Source organism: Phocoena sinus, chromosome 15 (genome assembly GCF_008692025.1).
Source record: "Phocoena sinus isolate mPhoSin1 chromosome 15, mPhoSin1.pri, whole genome shotgun sequence".
In the NCBI taxonomy this organism is placed as follows: Eukaryota; Metazoa; Chordata; class Mammalia; order Artiodactyla; family Phocoenidae; genus Phocoena; species Phocoena sinus.
This window is the reverse complement of record NC_045777.1, coordinates 65,820,222-65,844,097: the sequence shown is the minus strand read 5'-3', so window position 1 is coordinate 65,844,097 and position 23,876 is coordinate 65,820,222. Positions and strand designations below refer to the sequence as shown.

Below are 23,876 nucleotides of genomic sequence, written 5' to 3'. Positions count from 1 at the left end.
TCCGGGACCCTTGCGTTTTCCGGGCTGTTCCCGGTGTTTTATTCTTTACTTTCTTTAAGAATGTTTGAACAAGGATTATTTTTTTACTTTTTTTTTTTAGCGGTACGCAGGCCTCTCACTGCTGTGGCCTACTCCCGTTGCGGAGCACAGGCTCCAGACGCGCAGGCTCAGCGGCCATGGCTCACGGGCGCAGCCGCTCCGCGGCATGTGGGATCTTCCCGGACCGGGGCACGAACCTGTCTCCCCTACATCGGCAGGCGGACTCTCAACCACTGCGCCACCAGGGAAGCCCTGAACAAGGCTTATTGACTGAAGTATCCGTTGGTTGAGGGCTTGACGACTCTAAATCGGAGCTGCAGTGGCTTGTTTCCTTGTTTCTGTACAGATTCGAGGATGTTTCTGGGGAGAAATCCCAGCACGAGCTCAGAGGAAGGGGAGATTCCGTTGAGTGGGACGTGAAAACACTCAATACTCAATATCGGGACCTTCGAGGAGAATGAGCTGAGGACCCGCTTACCGAGTCATGTTGGAACCAGAACTCCAGGTAAAAGGCGAAAACGCACTCCAGTGCATACATGCTTTCACTAATTTTTAATGGCTCTAGTTTTCCAACAGCGTTGAAGTAGCTGAAAACTATGGAGAACCTGACAAGTAAGTGTAATAAAACGTACGTTATTTTAAACTTAAATATTTCATATATACCCAAAGCAGAATTTATTATAATGTTACTGTCTTTATTAAAAGCAAGGTCACTAATAATGTTTTAAGAATATACTTGTTAGCTTGTCTCCTTTTCAGTTGAGAGACTTGCTGTGTTTTATAATTTCTCATGCTATGACGATCTTAAATAATTTTGATGATTTCAGCTTACTAAAACCTCATTCACAGGACCCCACTGTTACTTATTGTTAATTAAATGATCAAGACCACATTACAGTTGGTTAATATGGCACTAAGCAAAATCTGTGCATGAGTTTTAGAAGCAGCAGCATGATGGTGTTTTAAAGTATGTGAACATTGATGCTTACCTTCATACATTTCCAATTTCTATATTTTTCTTTTTTGCGTATTTTCTTTTTGTTGTTAAATTTATTTTTATTTATTTTTGGCTGCGTTGGGTCTTCGTTGCAGTGCGCGGGCTTCTCATTGCAGTGGCTTCTCTTGTTGTGGAGCACGGGCTCTAGGCACGTGGACTTCAGTAGTTGCAGCACGTGGGCTCAGTAGTTGTGGCTCACGGGCTCTAGAGCGCAGGCTCAGTAGTTGTGGCGCACGGGCTTAGTTGCTCCGCACCATGTGGGATCTTCCTGGACCAGGGCTCGAACCCGTGTCCCCTGCATTGGCAGGTGGATTCTTAACCACTGCGCCACCGGGGAAGTCCCTCTTTTTTGTGTATTTTCTAATTCAGATATTATATTCATATGTCTTCCTACATTTTACCTTCATCACCCATACATTCAAGGCTTGTTTCATTTGCTGTAAGAAAGGAGATAGGCCTTGTACTGAGCATGTGGCTTTATTTAATATCAGAATTGGTTTTTATATATCTTTATTAACTTTCAACTGAGTTGAAAATATCATCCTGTAATGACAAGTTACATATATAATCTACTCTCATTGCATCAGGATGATTTGATTTCATCGTAGTGTATTTCTTCATTTGATGTTTTATGTGTATGTACTTATCGAATATATGTATATCAGACATGAGACTATCCCACCAGTTCATCGAATTTGAAAAAGGGGAGGTATTTTTTCTTCTTATATTCTCAATATTTTCCGGGTCTAACCTAACTTCCTAGTAGCATTTAAAATTCCTTTTGAATTTTATTACATAAATAAGGGCCATATCTCCATCCATCATTAGCTATATGGTTAGGTGTATCAGCAGTATAATAACCTATAATTCCGGGCTTCCCTGGTGGTGCAGTGGTTGAGAGCCCGCCCGCCGATGCAGGGGGCACGGGTTCGTGCCCTGGTCCGGGAAGATCCCACATGCCGCAAAGCGGCTGGGCCCGTGAGCCATGGCCGCTGAGCTTGCGCGTCCGGAGCCTGTGCTCCGCAACGGGAGAGGCCACAACAGCGAGAGGCCCGCGTACCGCAAAAAAAAAAAAAAAAAATAACCTATAATTCCTCTTAACTGAGAAACATTCTGAGCTTTCAGTATATTCTTATGATCTCCTAAGAAGTAAATTAGTTATTGCATGAAACTTATCAAAATCTAAGTCACTCAGATAAAATATTCTTTTATTCCTTAAATTGATTTTATCACTTGCTGGAAAACATCATCTAGTAAATTATGTTTGAATAATTCTTTTAAACCCTTCTGTTTTAGAAAAGACCATGGTGTGAAACTGTATCTTTGGGGTAATCAATTCTATTTATGTTCTGTCAGTGAGCCAAAGATGGCTCTGGTGTATTGGCGGGCTGGTATCCCCCATTAGCTCAAAAGCCTCCTGGTGCTAAACTCAAATTTTTATACACTGAGTTTTTTAAAACATAGCCTCAGTAAGGGAGTTTTAGTCATTTATGTTGTTCCTGATTTTCATATCCCGTGAAACTGTGCCCAACATCTGCTAATTGTAGGTAAGTTCAACCCTGTAGCTCTGTAAGACCCCAAGCTACTGCTGCCCTTCTGAGTGCTCTGAGACTCCCAGCCTGGCTGCGCAGGGACCTAATTTAGGCACATCAGCTTCCTTTCCAGTTCCCCTCTTCCCAGAGAGATGCCTGGCCGCCTTCTGCTTCTGGGTAGCAGCCATGGGAAGGTCTCCTGCTGTGATGGACTTCTCTTCATGCAAACCTTGTCAGAGTTGCCCACATGAAGCTTGTTGCATGCTACTGCCACCTCATGGTCACTTCTTTCTCCTTCAGCCTGAAACCCCTCAAACTCACTGTACATTCTGCCAATCTTTGAATATCTCTTTGAATTGGAAATATTTGATTCTGTTTGTTACTGCTGAAAGGTATTCATGGGAACAAAATAAAAACAAGGATTATTCAGAACTGAGCCAGTCACAATGAATCACTTGGCTATTTGTTCCTTTTTTGAAAATGTTCAGCCATGGTGTGAAATACACTCTCTAAAATCTCAATATTGTCTACCATCCATGGTGACCAACTTTACGGAGACACTTTAAAACCAGAAAACCACATAATTGTATAATACACAATATAATGTTGTTTGCATATATATTATTTTAACATAAAATAGGTAAAATGGATGTTTCTGTGAATTATATATTATTGTGTAGTACTTGATCTAATGTATACATAATGGCAGCATAAATGCTAGTATTTAAATAAAACGGGTACAGTGAGAGTAGTTGTGTCAATTACTAGTTACTAAAGATAAAACAATGATTATTAAAAACTTAATTTTATAATAGATTTATTTTTTAAATTAAATTAAAATTTTCTTTTTGGCCGCATCGCATGGCATGTGGGATCTTAGTTCCCTGATCAGGGATCAAACCTGTGCCCCCTGCAGTGGAAGCATGGAGTCCTAACCACTGGACTGTCAGGGAATTCCCTATAATAGGTTTAGATTTGTGAGAAAAAAAAAAAAATTGTGAAGACAGTATTGAGAGTTTCCACATGCCTAAGACTCAGTTCGACCTAATTGTGAATGTCATAACACTTGGTACCTTGTCACAATTAATATCCAAAACTGATACAATATTATTAACTAAAGTCCACATGTTACTTAGATTTGCTTGGGTGGGTTTTTTTTTTTTTTTTTTTTTTTTTTTTTTTTTTTTTTGCAGTACGCGGGCCCCTCACTGCTGTGGCCTCTCCTGTTGTGGAGCACAGGCTCCGGACGCGCAGGCTCAGCAGCCATGGCTCACGGGCCCAGCCGCTCCACGGCATGTGGGATCTTCCCAGACCGGGGCACGAACCCGTGTCCCCTGCATCGGCAGGCGGACTCTCAACCACTGCGCCACCAGGGAAGCCCCTGCTTGGGTGGGTTTTAACTTTTTCTGTTCCAGGGCCCAGCCCAGCTGGCACATTGTATTTAGTCCTCATGTCTCCTTAGGCTCCACTTGGCTCTGACAGTTTCTCAGACTTGGCATATTTTTCATAATCTGGAAAGTTTTGAGGAGTATTGTTCATGTATTTTGTATAACTGTCCTAGTTGGTATATATCTTATGATATTTCAGATGTTTAGACTGGGGTTATTTTCTGGGGCAAGGAGGGGTGAAGATCACAGGCAAAATGTCATTGTTATCACTTCATCTCTAGGGTGTTTACTTTCGAGATGACTTGTTGATGTTGCCTTTAATCACCTGGCTGAGGCAGTGTTGGTCTGGTTTCTCCTCTGTCCACAGTGTACCTTCTCTTTGATTAAATCACTATGTGCACATCGTAAGGAGTGGGAAGTTATGTTTCTTGTCTTTGAGGACTGAGTATCTATGTAATCGTGCAGATTTTTTCTCTATGGAAAATGTTTATTTCTCTCCATATGGACTCCTTGAAATTTCTTTTATGTTTTCTAGAATAGTGCAGTACTTCTTTATATGTTTTCTTGCTCAAATCGTTCCAGCTTTAGCCATTGGGTTCTCTTTCAGGTAGCTCCAGTGTCCTGCTTGTGCACCCTGTCTTTGTTTTTTTTGTTTGTTGGTTTTTGAGAACTACCTTACTTCCTGGCACTAAGGAAAGTTGCTGTGCACTCACTTTGCATATCCTGCTTCAGTCTTAGTATCAGCCAGTTCTTCAAAGTGCCCTTGTTTCTCCTTTTGGAGAATGGTATTTAAAACCTAAATCAGGGAGTTCAGTGTGCTCATCGCTACTAAGGTGTTCTTGATTCTTCGCCATCTCAGCAGGCAGTGCAAAGAAGAGTGTGTCTATATACTAATCTGTGTATATACACGTAACAACCACTATCTGTATGGAACAAGTTGAATGCATATGATGGCAAACATGAATTCATACAGATGACTCCACCTCTAACCTATTACCGTATGGATGATCCTAGCCTTTTCCATATAAGAGGGTGTGGAGACAAGGGAACCCTCTTAAACTGTTGGTGGGAATTTAAACTGATACAGTCGCTATGGAGAACAGTATGGTAGTTCCTTAAAAAACTATAAATAGAACTACCATATGACCCAGCAATCCCACTCCTGGGCATACACTCAGAGAAAACCATTATTCAAAAAGATACACGCACCCCAATATTCATTGCAGCGCTATTTACAATAGCCAGGACATGGAAGCAACCTAAATGTCCATCGACAGAGGAATGGATAAAGAAGATGTGGTACATATATACTATGGAATATTACTCAGCCATAAAAAGTAATGAAATTGTGTCATTTGCAGAGACGTGGATGGACCTAGAGACTGTCATACAAAATGAAGTAAGTCAGAAAGAGAAAAACAAATATTGTATATTAACACATATATGTGGAATCTAGAAAAATGGTATAGATGATCTCATTTGCAAAGCAGAAATAGAGACAGATGTAGAGAACAAACGTATGGATACCAAGGAGGAAATGGGGGGCCTGGGATGAATTGGGAGATTGGGATTCACATACATACACTACTATTTATAAAACAGATAACTAATAAGAACCTATAGTATAGCACAGGGAACTTTACTCAGTGGTCTGTGGTGACCTAAATGGGAAGGAAATCCAGAAGAGAGGGGATATATGTATATGTATGGCTGATTTACTTTGCTGTGCAGCAGAAACTGACACAGCAGTGTAAAGCAACTATACTCCAATAAAAAAAATAAATAAAAGTTTAATTTGAAAAATGAACCAAATTACATTTGCAGTATAAAGCCGAAAAGTGGGGCTTGGTCAAGCCTTGCCCTGAGCTTTCAGTTCAAGGAGACAGATATTTAGGATTTCCCAGGTATCTCGTCTTGTCCATATAATTTCTTATATGCCCTTCATTCTTATGGAACCTGCAATTTTTGGGGGAAAGAAACTTGAATATATATAATACAACAGTACACTCACTGAGAACATAGTGAAAAGATGCCTAGTTCCTTTGTTCTCCATTTCTTCATGCTTAAGTGTCTACAAAGAGTCTTGTCATTCAGGGCAGGTCTAAAATATAGTGTATTAATAGAAAATTTGAGGTAAATTTCACAGTAAAAATAAGTTTGACTCAGTAAGTCATGTATACAGTGAATGGTAGACCCACAAATAGTATTTCTTGGGCAGCTTTCAAGGGGCAAAAATCTTAGCTTTCAAATGAGGTAACTTTGTATCTTCCCCAAATTCTACTTTAAAGACTTGATTTCGCTGTACATTTACTTAGATCTTTCTAACTAGCTCCATGAGAGAAATTTGATGCACATTTTTTTTTCCAGTGAAAGAAAATTATCCTCACTGAGTAATGCATGTAGTGAATTCTATAACAGAGTTGTAGCACTAGGTATTCTAAGTCTCCATTGACCTGAAAAAGCCTCACTTTTCAGCAGGGAAAATCTGTACCTTCTTTTCTGGTTAGAGGGAAAGTTTTGTTTCTACGTTAGATAAATAGTTGTTTGTGATAAGCTGCTTGAAAATAATTGTATGGTTTTTCTGGAAAAGCTGTTTTTACTCAGAGTTTCATGCATACAGTGAATGCTAGGCCCAGAACACCAGTGTTTCCAAGATGGCTTTGAAGCTCAAAATCTTAGCTTTCAAACCAGGTAAGGATGTATCTTCCCCAGTTCTGCATTAAAGATTTGACTGAACCATATATTTATGTAGATGTTTCTTACAAGCTACTTACTTAGCTTTTAGAGAAATAATCCATGGCATTTTTGGAGTTATGACCCTCAAAAATTGTTTGTTTAAATTGAGGATTCCCTTTATCTTGAAAAAGTCACCCCAAATGTGTAAATTTCAATTTGAAAGTCACATGAGTTCAAAGTCTCTGTCTCTTGTCGATTTTGTGGCATCTTTATAGTTTCTTGGAAACTCTGTAGAATGTTGCAGAGTTTTGTTTTTTGTTGTTGTTGTTGCTGAGTTTTTAAGGACAGGAGGCTTAGAAGTGAGGGTGAGAAGGGCAACTGGGATGGGAAAGAAAATAGGAGAACTTCAAATTATCTGTACTTTTTATTCATTCTTTAAAATTATTTTTGATATTTGTATGATGCACATAAATACATATGTATAATTTATAAATAAATAAACGTGTATTGGGGAGTGTGTTAAAAAATATTTTACTGAGGGGTGTACATATTCAATCGGGATACCACTACCTTAGGGAATCACTTCACTGCTGAATGACTTTATTAACTTGAGAATAATATATAATAACTTGAAAACAAAACAAATGAACACACAAACAAAACAGAAACAGACTGATAGATACAGAGAACAAACTGGTGGTTGCCAGAGGGGATGAGGGTTGGTGAGGGATGAAAAAAACAGGTGAACAGAATTATAGGTACAAACTTCCAGATATAAAATAAGTCACAGGGATGTAATGTACAGATAGGAAATGTAGTCAAAATATTGTAACAACTTTGTATGGTGATGATGTTAACTGGTCTTATTATGTTGATCATTTTATCTTTTTTTTCATCTTATCATTTTTTAAAATTAATAATTATTTATTTGGCTGCGTTGGGCCTTCGTCGCTGCGCGCGGGCTTTCTCTAGTTGCGGCGAGCAGGCGCTACTCTTTGTTGCGGTGTGTGGACTTCTCATCGCGGTGGCTTCTCTTGTTGCAGAGCACGGGCTCTAGTTACGTGGGCTCAGTAGTTGTGACTCGCAGGCTCTAGAGCACAGGCTCAGTAGTTGTGGCACATGGGCTTAGTTGCTCCACGGCATGTGGGATCTTCCCGGACCAGGGTTCGAACCTGTGTCCCCTGCACTGGCAGGTGGATTCTTAACCACTGCAACACCAGAGAAATCCTGATTGTTTAATGATGTATAAAAATATCAGTTCACTGTGGTACACCTGAACCTAATATAATATTGTATGTTAATTACAAATCAATAATAAAATAAAATAAAATATCCACCAGAATGTGAATATACTGTGATATACTCATGTCCTGGAGTCCACTAAAATTCACCAGAGTTTTATGTTTGTCCTAGTCGAGAAACATAATCTGCTAATCAAATAGCAAAACTTTTTCACAATCTGGATTTATCACTGTTGAAGGGAATATCATTTTTCACTGATACATTCCAAATTTTTTTTTTGTATTTGAAGATTATTTATTTATTTATTTACATCTTTATTGGAGTATAATTGCTTTGCAATGTTGTGTTTCTGCTGTACAACAAAGTGAATCAGCTATATGTATACATATATCCCCATATCCCCTCCCTCTTGAGCCTCCCTCCCACCCTCCCCAAAATTTTAAATCTAGCAGATTGATCATTCTGGACACATTATCTTTCTCCTATAGTGAGAATGATTTTGATCACATCTCCTTACTCAATGCCCATCCTATGATCTCTTTACCTTCTCCAGGCTCCGGAATGAGTGATGTTGGGAACCCATACTTTTAGGGAAAATCTATGACTTACCCAAAGTACAGAATCTGCCTCTCTTCCCTTCACTCCATCCCATCTCCTTCTCCATTTGGCTTGTATATAGAAATCACAATATTAAGCCAGTACGTTTCAGACGGGCTTACTATACCTACAGGCATACTCATTTTATTGTTTCACTTTATTGAGCTTCACAGATATTGTGGTTTTTACAAATTGAGGGGTTTGGGCAACCCTGCGTTGTTAGATGATGGTTAGCATTTTTTAGCAATAAAGTATTTTTAAATTAAGGTATGTACTATTTGAAAGATGTATTGCTCCTGCACACAATAGATTACAGTATAGTGTAAACATAACTTTTATATGCACTGGGAAACTGAGAAGAATTTGTGTGACTGTGTTGTGATATTTGCTTTATTGCTGTGGTCTGGAACTGAACCTGCAATATCTCCAAGATATGCCTGCACAAGGAAATCACGGACTCTTGTTTTTTTCATGATGAGATAAAAATAGACTATCTCATTCTTCCTGTCTTTGTCTAGTTAAAGCCTTTAAGATGCGCCAGTAACCTTCAGAACCAAGAAGTAATGATTGTCAAGTCCCTGTGACCCAGTAAATATTGTGCATAACTTCCCTGGATAATCATTAGCTCTAGAGAATTCACAGACTAACTAACTTGTGTATGTGTTGATGGCATAAGTTGCCCCCGGATTGCTGCAATTATCTGTAGATAGAAGGAGGAACTTACCCTGAAAAAGGATAGTCACCTCACTTGCATTCAGTATTATTTCAACATCAGGTTCAAGTTGTGAAATATCAGAAGGGGTGGTCATTATATCACATGATAAAAACTTTGGACTTTATCTGGACAGTAATGAACTCAGTCAACAATTTATTTCTAAATGATTACCTTGGTAACCGAGTGGTAAATGTTTTAAAGGAGAATTTGAGAAATGCTTAGAAGAAGAATTCCTTCTTCTTGGAACCTGGTAACTTAGTGACTAAGTAAGGCAGATAGGGTTAAGGGCAAGGAGACACAGAAGTATGATGTCTAGGTGTTTGACTAAGTAAAATGGGAGAGGTGGTTTTAAGACAGAGAGGAATAAGTTTGGAGGCAGGAACACAGAATTCAATTGTGGTCATGATAATTTATCTATGCTGTCTATGAAATACTGAGGTTAGTGTATATTTAGTAATCAGCTGGATATTTAAGTTTGAACTCTGGGGGAAGTAAAGATTTTAATATGGTTAGGAAATTATTGAGAGAGAGAGAGAGGGAATAAATGGAATGAGAGAAACTGTTGGGTGTGCATGAGTCCTTGGAGAACAACAATACTTTAATAAAGAGGAAGAAAATCCAATAATCAATATTGAGAAAGAAGACTCAGAAGAGGCAGGATGTGATAACAGAAAGGTAGAAGAGAGCAATGAAAGGGCTGATTAACTTTGCTGTTTAATTTTAGCTACCCTTAATTAAAACTTCAGTCCACCAGAAGAGCCAGTCTGCCTACAAAAGGAGAGAGAGAGGGGAGGAGTGAGCAGGGCAGGGGCATTTGCTCAGAAGAGCAGGTATATTTTCAGACTGTAAGATCCAGCTTTTTGATGGAGTCATGACTTTTTTCAGTCATTCTTCTCTACCCACCCATGGGCACCATTCTATCGTCCATGTCCCTCCAGGGCCCAGGTACTCTGAAAAGAAGAGGGTCCTGGGAGAAGAGAAACAGAGACCCCTGGGGCTGTGAGCTGGATATAGAGCCTGTCCCACAATGGGTGTGGGAGGTCCCCAGATGTCCCAGCAAGCCCTGCAGAAGGTATGAGAGAATGTGATATCTGAAATGTGTAATGCAGAAAGGGCCCTACTAGGGTCTATCAGAACTAGGCTGATGGGATCTCTGCCATATTTTGATGCTACTATCTCCCCACACAGCTACCAGGACAATTGAGTCAGGAGAAGATTACAGAGAACTCATACCAGCTCTTAAATGACTTAGACCAGAAGTGACTTGTGTCACTTCCACCTGCAGTTCATTGTCCAAAAGTGGAATTCAATAGCCTCACCCTCACTATAGAAGAAGCTTGGACATGAGAGGGACGTGCACATGGAATCTTTAGAGAATTCTACTGTCTCTGAGGCACGAAGCGATAATAAACTCGCTCAGTGTCCCAGAGCTGGTAATGGATAAAGCTAGACTGAAACCCAGGCTGCCCGGCCCCAGAGCCTGTCTTCTTGACCACAATGCTGGTGTTACAGTTCCACACGGGAGATCTGCTGAGATCCAGAGGGCACCTCGTGCACTTTCCTCCTGTCCCCATTCTCTTCTCAAAAGTGACTGCCTCCCCTGCTTGAGTAACAGGGTGTTTTGTACTCCATAATCTTTAGCTCACTATGGCCAGTCAGCCCTGCCTTCTTACTTGCTCCTCTCCATAAAATAAGAGTCTGTCCTGAGCAAGGATTCACCATGAATGCATCGGCCAGAAAGAGCAAGACCCACCCCTCAGAAGCCCGGCTTGCCCCTCAGCCCTAGCAGGGGTGTTCTAGCTGTCTCGGTCTTTGGTGGTGGCTTTGAGCAGAGGTATCTTTCTCCCTGGTTCAGTGGAGGTTGGGAGGGAAAAGGTGCTGGGAAAGTTGCACCAGGATACTAGACATCCCCCATCCCCTTACAACTCCCCAAAATGGCTCTAGAAGAAAACAAACAGTACAAGCCACTACTTGTGACGATCCGGACTCATCCAATGCAACATCAATGTCAACCCAGTGTCTACATGCCTGGGCCAGGCACGCTGCAGACTTTACATTGTGCGAACCTTTCAAAGATCCCGTGGGACAAATCTTATTAACAACCACCCACTCCTCCACTTTTCAGATGAGAAGACAAAAGTTAGAAGAGGTAAATGGCTTGCCATGGGCCATCTTATAAGTGTCTGTGCCAGCACGTAAGCTCAAGACTTTGGGATTCCAAAGACCCTGCATCTTGCCAGTACACCACACTGTTTCTCTTAGAATACCACATTAGTACAAACAGCCAACGTTGATTACGCCAAGCACTGTGTTATGTACGTTTCATGAATTATTTCATCTAATACTAACAGTGACAACAACAAAGAGCAACCATAGGAAATGGGTGTCACTATTAGCACTCGCATCTCACAGATAAGGACACTGAAGTGTAGAAAAAGGAGGTCCACGAAAGTCAAAGACAGCGTAAGCGGCAGACCTAACGCTTAAACCCAAATCTCTCTGCCTCGGATCACAGGCTTTGTCTACTAGCCAATGCTGCCACCTGGCTGTCATTGAAACGAGAACATTGGAGACCTGGGACTGGGAGAGGGGAGCAGGTTAGCTACAGAGAACTTGTGAACGTGCTCCATTTGGCTGTATCTGTTCATTCACGCTGCAAGGCCTCCCTACCATAACTGGAGATTACGTTATATAGTTTTTCTAACCGATTTTCTCTCCATGAGGGCTTGTGATTGCTTTCTGACCTGTTATACGTGAGCATCTCCTCCCCCTTCTGAATCATTCAATTCCTGCCAAGTTCTCCACCCCAGCTGTGGCCAGGAACCAGGTTCTGTTGTGTGCACAGAGAGAACTGAACTTCTGATCAGAGAGAACTGAACCCGCAAAGTCCCCATCCAAGACCTAACCCCAGTGTTTCCTAGACAGTACCAGGTAAGATGGAGGTGAATGACAGCTTCTTTGGGTGGGTGGGTGTTTATATGTGTGTGTTTATCTGCCACAGGGCAGTAAAGTATACACTGAACTTAAAATCTGAAGACCCAATTTCAAATTCTGGCAGTGCCACTTACAGCCCTTGAGCAAGTCTCTTAACTTCTCTGACACTTCTTTTCCTTTACTGCAAAATGAGGATGGTGATGTCGAGAGAGAGAGCTGAATGGGAATATACATGTGATATGCCTAGCACCGTGGCCGGCACATGGGTGATTGATTTAATGTTAGACAGCTCTGAATGTGGTGGGCTGTGGGAGGAGGGTACCGAGAGGGGCAAAAAAGACCCAGAAGTTAGACACTGGAAAGAAAACTCCATTATGCAGGAGTTTGTTCACAGTATATAAGGTGAATGCCTTTTATTAAAAAATATCTTTTTAGGGCTTCCCTGGTGGTGCAGTGGTTCAGAGTCCGCCTGCCGATGCAGGGGACACAGGTTCATGCCCCGGTCCGGGAAGATCCCACATGCCGCAGAGCGGCTGGGCCCGTGAGCCATGGCCGCTGAGCCTGTGCGTCCGGAGCCTGTGCTCCGCAACGGGAGAGGCCACAGCAGTGAGAGGCCCACACACCGCAAAAAAAAAAAAAAAAGAAAAAAAATATCTTTTTAATATTTAACATGGAAGGGGCTGGCCTCAGAATTTGCTGGGAGTTAGAAGGCACCTCAACATTTACTGAGCCCTTATTCTGCATCAGACTCAGTGCTGGCAAAGTGATTTATATTGACTATCTTGCTAATCCTTGTGGAAGCCAGATAGTGGGTGTTACTACGATGCCCTCAAGTTTGGAGACATGAATGGTGGTCAAGATCACTCAGCTGGTACCCAGTGGAGCCAAACCTGGCTCTGTAGCTCTAGGATCCCCTATAACACGCTAAGGATGGCGCCTCATAAAATAAACAGCTTTTCAGTCCAAATGCTTGTGAAATCAAAGCTCTGTTGCAAGAACTCTTCAAGGCACTGTGCACCGGTCATACGGGATTAGGGTCCATATAATGACCTCGTTGTAACTTCATTACCTCTTTAAAGATTCTATGTCCAAATACAGTCACATTGTGAGGTATTGAGGGTTAGGACTTCAACATGTGAATTTTGAGGGGACACAATTCAGCCCATAATAAAGGATTAATTAATTTCCACATTATTTCTCTTGGTGTTGTTTTGGTTTTTAGCCACTTACTAAGGGGTTGTTTTCACTGTCCTTGAGTATTTTAAGGAGGATCCTGCAGTGATGTAAACACGTGTGTATAAAAATAGCAACTGAGTCTGGTTTCTTGCTCTCAATGAGCTCATGCCTGTGGAGACAGGTATGTGTTGGAAAAAATAGCAGGATAAGCAGGTTTTAGAACTAGCTCTGCTACTAAACTTGCCTTGAAACCTTGGGGAAATCCCTGTCCCTCTTGGGATGTTAGCCTAGAATGGGGGTTTTAAGCTCAAATGTCGACAAGAGCTGGATAGGTACAGTAAGTGCAGAAGCAAGTAGCTGTAACAACATAGGGAGTAGTGGAAACCCTGTTGAATTGGACAACATTCCATTTAATTTTCAGCTCCAACCAGTTGGTGCCAGGTTGAAATAAAGGCCCAGTGTTGCCAGGCCTTCTGAGTTTTCAAGAGAAATCTTCAATTCACATTTTAAATGAAATCTCCCAAATTGTAAATATTGGCAATTCAAATTTTTTCCTCCTAAGGATGAGGGTCAAACGTCTGAGCCAGCTGGTTATCTTAGGGTCTTTCTTCCCTTAAGTGCTCTGATAAAACAAAAGACAGTACTGTTTATTGAGAGGCACTAAAAAGGAAGGGGACATACTTTAGTTCATGTGGTCTAAGGGTCCACACAGATAAGGAAACTCTAAGGGATGAAGCTTTCCCATATCTATCCTCTTTTCTACAGACAGTTGCAGGGTTCCAAGGGCAGCATCTAAATTAATTGGGGTTTGGTTATTGCGAGTCTAAACAGGTTGAAAATAAATTGAGTCAAGTTTTATTGATCTCTTTTATGGGTCGATTGTCAAACAGTATTATTGCTGAAACGGGGAGGAGGCTTAATTGTTTGCGGTGATGAAGTGCTTGAACCTCAGAGCTATCTGTGAAGTGGCTTTCTTCTCATAGAACAGAAGTTCTAGCTTAAGCCAATTTTCACAATCAAACTTCAAGAAGCATCCTCATAAATGAGCGTTCTGCTCCCATGTTAGAAGCACTTGTTGGGATCTGGAGTGGCAAAGAAACTTTATTTCACAGGTCAAGTGATGTATTGGTAATAGCTACCTGGATGCTGCCCTGGGGAAAACCCCGAGGCCGGATCCCAGTCCAGTAAGGAAGGCGCTGTGATATTAGCCTCCTCTGTCCTGAGTGTGGTGGTGCATATTTGTCAATATTCTTAGAGTCTCAAGTGACAGAAACCCAATCTCAGGCAGGAAAGACTGTTGGCTCATAGAATTCAGGACAGGATATTACCAAGACGGGGGTAGAGATGCAGACGGGCCTCAGGAACAATAGTTCTGAACCAGAGACTTGCGTGCCTCTGAGATACTCTCTGCCCCTTATTTCCATGTCTCTGAAATCTTCCATGTTTTCTTCACTCACGCAGAGCAGTTATCTCCACATGACAGGAATTATAGCCACCGACAGTTTCCAAAGTGTGCGTTTCATGGCTTCCACCTTATATACCCTTTGGTAACAAGCACACACACACAAATTTTGGAGAGGGATTATGATTAGCCCAGTTTGGATTTAAAAATCGTGGGAAATGACTGCTCAGCTCTGGACCAGTCAACTTTGAAAAGGGGGTGGAATCATCTAAAAATATGTCAGTTTCCATGAGAACCATACATTTGGGCTCGGTGGGAAGAGAGGTCTCCAGAGCAAGGATAACATGAGGTACAGGACTTTCAAAATGATGAGTTTCTACCAAAAAGGGGATGACCACATGGCTGCCATCCCAGGGGGTACAAAAAAGAGAAGGAGACCCTCAGAAATATGTGCCAACCTTATCTGGTAGCTATAGCCCCTCCCCATCATTTTTGGCCTCATCTGGGAAGAGAAATCCCCACCTAAATCAGTAAGTTGTGCCTTCCAAATTCCAGTGAGCTGAAACAAAGTTATCACTCTAGCAGTTAACCAGGAATGTGCCTTCATTTTGTGGAAGAAGTTCCTGCTCTAATGACCGACATATTAGCCGTCTCTTCTCAAGGCAGGTGGTGGCCTGAAATTCTGTGCCTGCTTCCTGAGGACTGCTCCACCATGCGACGGCTGATGAAGTTCCGGGTCCTCTGGGACATCCACAGATCCCGCTGTGGCTTCTACCCTGCCCCTCAGTACCTGCGCTGCCAGTCTTTGTCAGGAGCTGGAGCCGCAAGATGGAATGACTACGATACACCTGAGGAATTTAACTTTGCAAGTGATGTACTGGACTACTGGGCTCAAATGGAGAAGGTAAGGAGGCACCCATGCTGGGCGGTGAGAACAGGATCGACCTCTTGCTCCTAGTAGGTTGAGGGGCACAGAACTAAGAATGGCTTCTGGCTAAGCTTACAAGTATCATGAAAAGCTTATGTTTTGGGCTTCAGTTCTCAGCCTTGACTTCCTCAATTTTCTGAGCCCCAGTGGTTTTATCCATGAAATGGGGATAATCTCATTTAAGAAACAAGTCAGCAGGTGAAAGTATCTGGTACACAGTCAGGTAACTGTGACCAAGTGTCAAGTTCTAATCACAGGTCAGCAAGTTGATGTTGGTCTGGATTCTCACCTTCAACTACTGGAACTGTGAGTCTAACTAGAATTCCTCTCATCACACTTGGGCTTGACTTCAGCCCAATGCACGTTCTTGGTTTGTCTTTTACCAAGAGACAGACCAAGAGGGGAGCAGTGGTGACACTAGAAGTTGGGGTAGACAGTGGGTGGTGTTCCAGCTACTAAGTCCCAGCTGGTAATGTCCACATTGTGAAAACCCACTGAACACTGTCTTTGTACAGAAGAAAGAATTCACCTAAGATGGAGTTAGAGAGTTGATGTATTTTTAATTTCCCATGAACATACATTCATATGTTAGTATTCAAAGCTTACATGCCTTTCATAAGGACTTTTTTCCTACCTCCATCTTTTTCCTTTTTCTGAATTTCCATAATAACTCCAGGGAAAATAGAGCCCTCAGTTATGGAGAGCCCTTTTTCATGTGCCATGTCAAGCACTTTGCATTTATTATTCTGATTAGATGGACACTTTAATTATCCTCATTTTCCAGCTGAGGAAACTGAGGTTCCAAGGGGTCAAATACCTGCAGAATTCACATACCTAATAAGTGAAGGAGCAGGACTTGGGTCCAGGCTGTCTGATTCTATAATCCACTGTTTAACCTGGTCTCACAATCTGATGATGTCCAAACATCTCTGCCTTCAGACTACAAACTGACTTTCATCACTGCCCAGACCAAAACTCAGGTTAGACCTTTTGAATCATGAGAAATGGCTGGAGAGGCCATCATTTTTTTTCTGTTATTTGTCTTCATAAAGTCCTTATTAGTTCACACATCAACCCCTGGAGATTATCACCATGTAAATATTTGCCCAGGGAATGCCGCGTCTTTGTTGGGTCATTGTCAATTCCTCCATATCTCCAAACTTCTCCTACCCCCAGCATCTCCACCCCACTTACATTCATTCTCACAACAGTTCTGATCTGTCTGTTTCTACTTTTCCAATTGCCTTGATCATGACCAGTGTCTCTCTAGTGACGTATGGTGTTTGACACCTAGCAATCCCTCAGGACACCTTTGTGGAATACATTAATTTTGAAACTTGCCTTATGAGCACTGTATGGATTGATGTTGCTCCCATGGAAGACCTTCTAGAGGGCACGCCACCGTAGTCCACTCTGGCTTTCTGGGCCTCCCCTTACAACTTAACAAGCATCATTCAGAAACGGATCTGTAGCCTAATCAACAACACAACCCAAACCATAACAAATAGAATTGATTTTGACTCAATTTTCCACACATTTTACTTACTAAAAATGTTAAGTTAGAAATCCAACATTTAATGTAACTTTTTTTAGCATAAGCCAGGCAACATACGTCCAAGGGTGGAATGTAGTCACTCATTCAGGCCACCAATTTACAACCCCTGACTATCCTTGGGAATTAAACCCTATATTACTCTAGGCTCCAAGGATACTACACTCCAATTGATTCATGGAGCAGCCTCCCAAATCTATTCATGAGAGGTCATGTTCATGTCCAAAATCATTCATTCTGTCTCTTCGATACTGCATTCATTCATTCAGTTAGGATTTAATGTGCCAAACACTATTCTAGATTAGATAGGGATAGAAAAGTAAGCAACGTACAACGCTCCATCTTTCCTCTTTTGATAGTGTGATCCACTTCTTGTCTCAGGAGAGATGAGTACAGCATCTGTGACATTGACTTCTGTTTGTTTGGGCAAAAATCATGGCAGGAGCAAATTCTTCTTACCACCTTCTGATGTGATTTAGTAATAAATATTGCTCAATAAGTGTAGTGTCTGATATGTGTATTGTCACACCAGCTTTTTGTTTTTACTTCCATTTATATGGAATACTTTTTTCCATCCCCCGACTTTTTCAGTCTGTGTGTGACTTTAGATCTGAAGTGAGCCTCTTGTAGGCAGGATATAATGGGTCTTGTTTTTTTTTTATCCATTTAGCTACTCTATGTCTTTTGATTGGAATACTAATCCATTTATATTTAAAGTAATTATTGATAAGTATGTAGTTATTGCCATTTTGTTGTTTTCTGATTGTTTTTGTAGTTCCTTTTTTGTTCCTTTCTTCTTTTTTTCCTCTCTTCCCTTGTGATTTGATGACCATGTTTAGTATTATGCTTGAATTTCTTTCACTTTTCTGTGTGTGTACCTATTATAGGTTTTTGGTTTGTGGTTATCATGACATATATATATATAATTTTTTTTTTAAGTTGATGATCTCTTAAGGTCAAATGCATTCTAACCACCCTACCTTTTTACTGTTCCTCCCCATGTTTGTTGTTTTTGATGACATATTTTACATATTTTTCTTTTGCATATCCATTAACTACTTATCGTGGGTATAGATGATTTTATTACTTTTGCTTTTTTTTTTTTTTTTTTTTTTGTGGTACGCGGGCCTCTCACTGTTGTGGCCTCTCCTGTTGCGGAGCGCAGGCTCTGGATGCACAGGCTCAGCGGCCATGGCTCACAGGCCCAGCCGCTCCACAGCATGTGGGATCTTCCCAGACCGGGGCACGAACCTGTGTCCCCTGCCTCGCCAGGCAGACTCTCAACCACTGAGCCACCAGGGAAGCCCTACTTTTGCTTTTTAACATTCCTACATAAGTGGTTCCTTATCTTGGAGAAGTGGCCTAATGTAGGAAATGTCCTATGGACCCAGCAGCACGCTCCCCTCTGGTCACCAGAGTTATATGCTCTAGGGTTGAATGCTCTATGGTTCCCCCCTCTATGGGCTATGTGGGCCCTTCTGTTGTGGCATGGCCAACTACCGTGGGTGCACTGGTAGTCATGGCTGGCCCCCAGACTGGTTGTCTGAAATTTTCTGTCTCATGTAGTGGTTGCCAGCCGGTAGCCAGGCATGGTCCCTGATGTGGCTGGCCATGTGGCCTGGGATGTTCCATGTCTGATCTTGGCTCACTGATGGGTGAAGCTGGATCCTGGGATAGCTGGCCATGGGGAGTGGGGCACCTGGAGCTGGTGTTGGCCCACCAGTGATTGGGGTCATCTTTAGATTTAATTTAACCCTGAAATTCCTTATTGTTCCTTCTTTAGATTCTAGAGTTGTTGTTTTTTTATTTATTTACTCAATACATATTTAACAAACATTTACTATGTACCAGGTACTCTTCTAAGTGCTTTGATAAAGAATTTAAAAGTTATCACTAATTTTTTGTTGTTGTTTTATTGAGATATAATTGAAATATAATTATCACTGTTTTCCTAAAAAAAACAAAACCCAGCAGTTTTTCAGGTCAAACCCTTAACACACTAGCATTCATATTGAAATATTTAGACATAAAATTTGGGGTTTTCATTGCAGAAAAGCTTTTGGTAATGGATTTAACTTTTTTTTTTAATAGATAGGAGGTTTTAAGATTTCTATTCATCAACTTTGGAAAGTTAACATTTTTTAGCAATTTGTTTATTTCATTCAAAATGTCATAAAGTTATTTTTTGACATAAAGATATTAATATTTTCATTATTTCTATTTTAATGTCTGTAAGATTTATAACAATGTATACTTTTTTATTCTTGATATTTTTAATATGTTTATTCTCTTTTTTTTCTTGATAAGTCTTCCTAAGAGTTAACCAATTTTATAAATCTTTTCAAAACCAGTTTTGGTTTTACTATTCTCTCTTGTGTATTTGCTCTCCATTCCATTGATGCCTACTGTTATCTTTATTATTTCTTTCCTTGTACATTCCTTTGACTTAATTTGCTATTCTTTTTTCAACTTCTTGAGATGGAAGGTTATGTCCTTACTTTTAAGCCTTCCTTCTTTTCCAATATCTGTATTAAAAGTATAAATTTCCCACTAAGCACTCCTCTTAGGTACATTACACAAATTTTGATATGTCATATTTTATTATCATTAAGTTCAAAATATTTTTTATTTGCCTTTTGATTCTTCTCTGGCCCATAGATTACATAGAAATGTATCGGTTAGTTTCCTGATAGTTGAGGTGGGTTTCTCATTGTCTTCTTTTTAATGATTTCTAGCTTAATTCTATTGTGGTCAAAAAGTATACTCTGACTTTTGAAATTTCTGGAGGTTAGTAAACATTCCAAATGCAATGGAAGAGAATGTGAGTTATATCATTGTTGGGGAAAGTGTTTTATCTATGTCAATTAGGATTTAAATTCTATGAAATCTATCATATTCTATCATTAATTTACAGAAATTATAGAAATTCTACTTGTATTTCATTTTAATTAAAAATGAAGCAAGCCCTTTCTATAGGCAGTAAATTCTTATGTGTTTTAACATTCAAAAAGCATCATCTCATTCATCAATCACATGATTAATTGATCTACTTTCCCATTTTCCTTCTTTGAAGTATATTTTAGTTAGAGATTAACAAGGAGTAGCTATGTAAGTTTTTGTTTATTTAAATCAACTGTTTTGATCTATAATTTACCTAGAATACAATTCACACATTTTATGTGAAAGTTTAATAAGTTTTAGAACATTTCTACCACCTCAAAAATTTCCTTTTGTCCTTTCCTAGTCAATACCCACCCATCCCCACCCTGAGCCCCAGGTAGACACTAATTTGCTGTCACTAGCCATTATATTTCTCTTTCCTAGGGTTTCATAGAAATGGAATAATATAAGATGCACTCTTTTGTGTCTGGTTTCTTTTACTCAGCATGTTTTTGAGATTCATTCATACTGTCTTGTGTATTACTTCTTCATTCCTTTTTATTGCTGACTTAGTGTTTTATTTTTTAGATCTATTTCTCAATTTCCATTGGCTTCAAACTTCACTGCATAAAACTGTAAATCTCATATCCAGTTTAAAGGTTGTGTTTTATCTTCTTGAAAACATGCTAATCTTAATATCACATTATCAGATTAATTCTGAGCTCCCCAAACCGTAAATCCTTAAGCAATATCTTCTTCAAATTGCAAGAGTTAAGAGTCTAAACTTTTATCTGAATTAAAACAATTGTTTTTACCTTGATACGCCAAACTTTCTATCATCTTGTAAACTCATACAGAAATTATATAATCTGTTCCCCTTATATAGACAGTGCACAACTAGTCATTTATACTTGCTAACATTCCTTAATCTGTTGGAGAATATTTCTTTTCATAGCACTGATTTTTCCATAGATATGAATATATGTATATACATATATCTGTGTGTGTGTGCTTGTAGGTATATATGTATATAAGTCTTATCTCAGGTGAGACACACTCTTTTGTTCCAATCATATGAGGCAAAGATGGTAGGATCATGTTTGCATATATATGAGAAATAATTTCTGGAAGATTATACACCAAACAGTTATCAGTGTTGACCTTCAGGAAGTGACAATGTGTTGAGAAATTTGAAGAAATTTTTCTGTTCATAAGTAATTTTTCTGTTAGTAAGATTGTGCCTTGCGTGAACTTTTACTCTGAACATACTTTGTTTGGGGAATTAAAACACTTTAAAAAATCGTTTTACTTGGGGAAAATAAAAGACTTTATTTAAACAAGAAAATGAAAATTGTCCATAAACATTTAAAACTGTTTACATACATGTGTATATGTATGTCTTGTTCACCATTGTATCCTTTTGGTCTAAGAACAGTACCTAAGAAATAATGAGAACTTAGCAGATATATATTGAATGAATGAATGGATGCTATTATATACATTTGGATTTAATGTAAATGTGGTTTTCCTTTTCTAAATTGATGTTGTATTATAAGATTTTTATTGCAAAAATATCCTGAAAGTTTTTTTGATTGGTTTTATCATATTCCATCACATGGAAGTAACAATTCTGTCGACAGCATATAGTTGAATTCTGAGTTTTTTATCCATTTTGCCAATCTAGTTCTTTTGATTGGGGAATTTCATTCACTTACATTTAAAGTAATTACTGATAAGGATGACTGACTATTGCCATATTGTTAATTGATTCCTTGATGTCACAGCTTTTGTGTCCCTCAGTTCATCCCTTACTGCCTTCCTCTGTATTTAGTTGATTTTTTGTAGTGATATGTTTTGATGTTCTTTTCGTTTCCTTTTGGGAATATTCTGTAGATAATTTCTTTGTGATTACCGTGGGGATTACATATAACATTCCAAATTATAACACTTCATTTGAAACTAATAACAACATAACTTCATTCACATACAAAACCCTACTGTTTTCCGGTTCCCTTGCACCTTCCTATATTATGTTATTGATTTCACAAACTATATCTTTACATATTGTCTACCCATTAACATAGATTTATAATTATTTTTTATGCTTTTGTGGTTTCCATACAGTGAAAGAATAAAAAGTGAAGCTATGAACCAAAATTATAACAATACTGTTTTTTTTTTTTTTTTTTTTTTTTTTCCGGTACGCGGGTTTCTCACCGCTGTGACCTGTCCCGTTGCGGAGCACACGCTCCGGACGTGCAGGCTCAGCGGCCATGGCTCACGGGCCCAGCCGCTCCGTGGCACGTGGGATCCTCCCGGACAGGGGCACGAACCCGCGTCCCCTACATCGGCAGGCGGACTCTGAACCACTGCGCCACCAGGGAAGCCCAACAATACTGTTTTTATATTTGTCTTTGTATCTATCTTTATTAAAGAACTTTATACTTTTATATTTAAGTTACTCTCTAATGTCCTTTCATTTCAACGTAACTCCTTTTAGCATTTCTTGTAGGGAAGGTCTAAGGATAAAGAACTCCCTCAGTGTTGTTTTCTTTTAAATCTGAGAATGTCCTAATTTCTCCCTCATTTTTGAAAAACTATTTAATTTATATTGGAGTATAGCTGATTAACAATGTTGTGATAGTTTCATGTGCACACTGAAGCAACTCAGCCATACATATTCTCCCTCATTTTTGACGGACAATTTTGCTAGATATAGAATTTTTGGTTGACAGTTTTTTTTCTTTATCACTTTAAATATATAATCTCACTGCCTTCTGGTCTTCAGTCCACTGGTAATCTTATTAAGAATTTCACCTGATGAGTCACTTTTCTCTTGCTGCTTTTAAGATGCTCTCTTTGTCTTTGTCATCTGTAGTTTGATTGTAATGTCTCTCTGTGGGTGTCTGGGTTTTCCTACTTGGAGTTCATTGAGCCTCTTGTATTTGTCTCTCCATGCCTTTCCTCAAATTTGAGAAGTTTTTAGCCATTATTACTTCAGATAAGTTCTATGCTCCATTTTCTCTCATTTTCTCCTTCTGATAGTCCCATAATGTGTATATTGGTCTATTTGATTGTGCCCCATAAGTTTCTTAGGCTCTGTTCATTCTTCTTCTTGTATTTTTCTTTTTGTTCTTCTGACTCATTAATTTTAGATGACTTGTCTTCAAGTGTACTGATTCTTTCTTCTGCCTACTGAAGTCTGCTGTTGAGTCCCTTTGTGAAGTTGTCAATTCAGTTATTATATTTCTCAGCTCCAAAATTTCTGTTTGGTTCTTTTTATAATTTGTATCTCTTTGTTGATATTCTCATTTTGTGCATATATTATTTTCCTGATTTGCTTTAGTTCTTTGTGTTTTCCTTTAGCTTTTTCAGTGTATTTAAGACAGTCATTAAAAAACCTTTGTCTAGGAACTGCAGCCTGGGTCTCTTTAGGGTCAGTTTCTGGAGATTCATGTTGTTACTTTGAATAGGCTGCTTCTCTTTTTCTTTGTAGACCTTGTGATCTGTTGTTAAAAATTGCATATTTAAAAAAAAATAGCTTCCTCTCTCAGTCTTTGCAGCCTGGCTCCATGCAGGGAAAGACCTTCAATAATCTGCTCAGTACGAAAAGTTAAGGTCTTCTCTGGCATGTGTCTTTCCTGGTCCTGTCCATATGTGTGTTTTTTTTTTTCTAGTTTTGGCTGCTCTTTAACATTTTAACTTTCTTAAAAGTCTGTTTCTTCTGGGGACTTAAATGTTCTATTCTTTCTTTGTCTGTAGTCTCTAATCCCTAGGTAACCACAGATCTACAGTTTCCACACACTGTGACATCTGCC

At 39.7% G+C, this 23,876-nt stretch overlaps 1 protein-coding gene across 5 annotated transcripts in view; it reads left to right on the top strand.

The window, feature by feature from the left end:
• Positions 1-342: 342 nt before the first annotated feature.
• Positions 343-23,876, top strand: part of LOC116739913 (acyl-coenzyme A synthetase ACSM1, mitochondrial) — a 49,711-nt gene continuing 26,177 nt past the window's right edge. Inside the window, exons 1-2 of one of the 5 annotated variants that reach the window (XM_032604806.1) lie at positions 343-544; positions 15,361-15,602. In XM_032604806.1, coding sequence (XP_032460697.1) covers positions 15,411-15,602 — 192 coding nt within the window. In that variant the 5' untranslated portion in view covers positions 343-544; positions 15,361-15,410. Of the gene's footprint in view, positions 545-11,778; positions 12,118-15,345; positions 15,603-23,876 lie in introns of those variants that run through there. The other 4 variants (XM_032604807.1, XM_032604805.1, XM_032604804.1 and 1 more) reach the window with 4 other exon arrangements.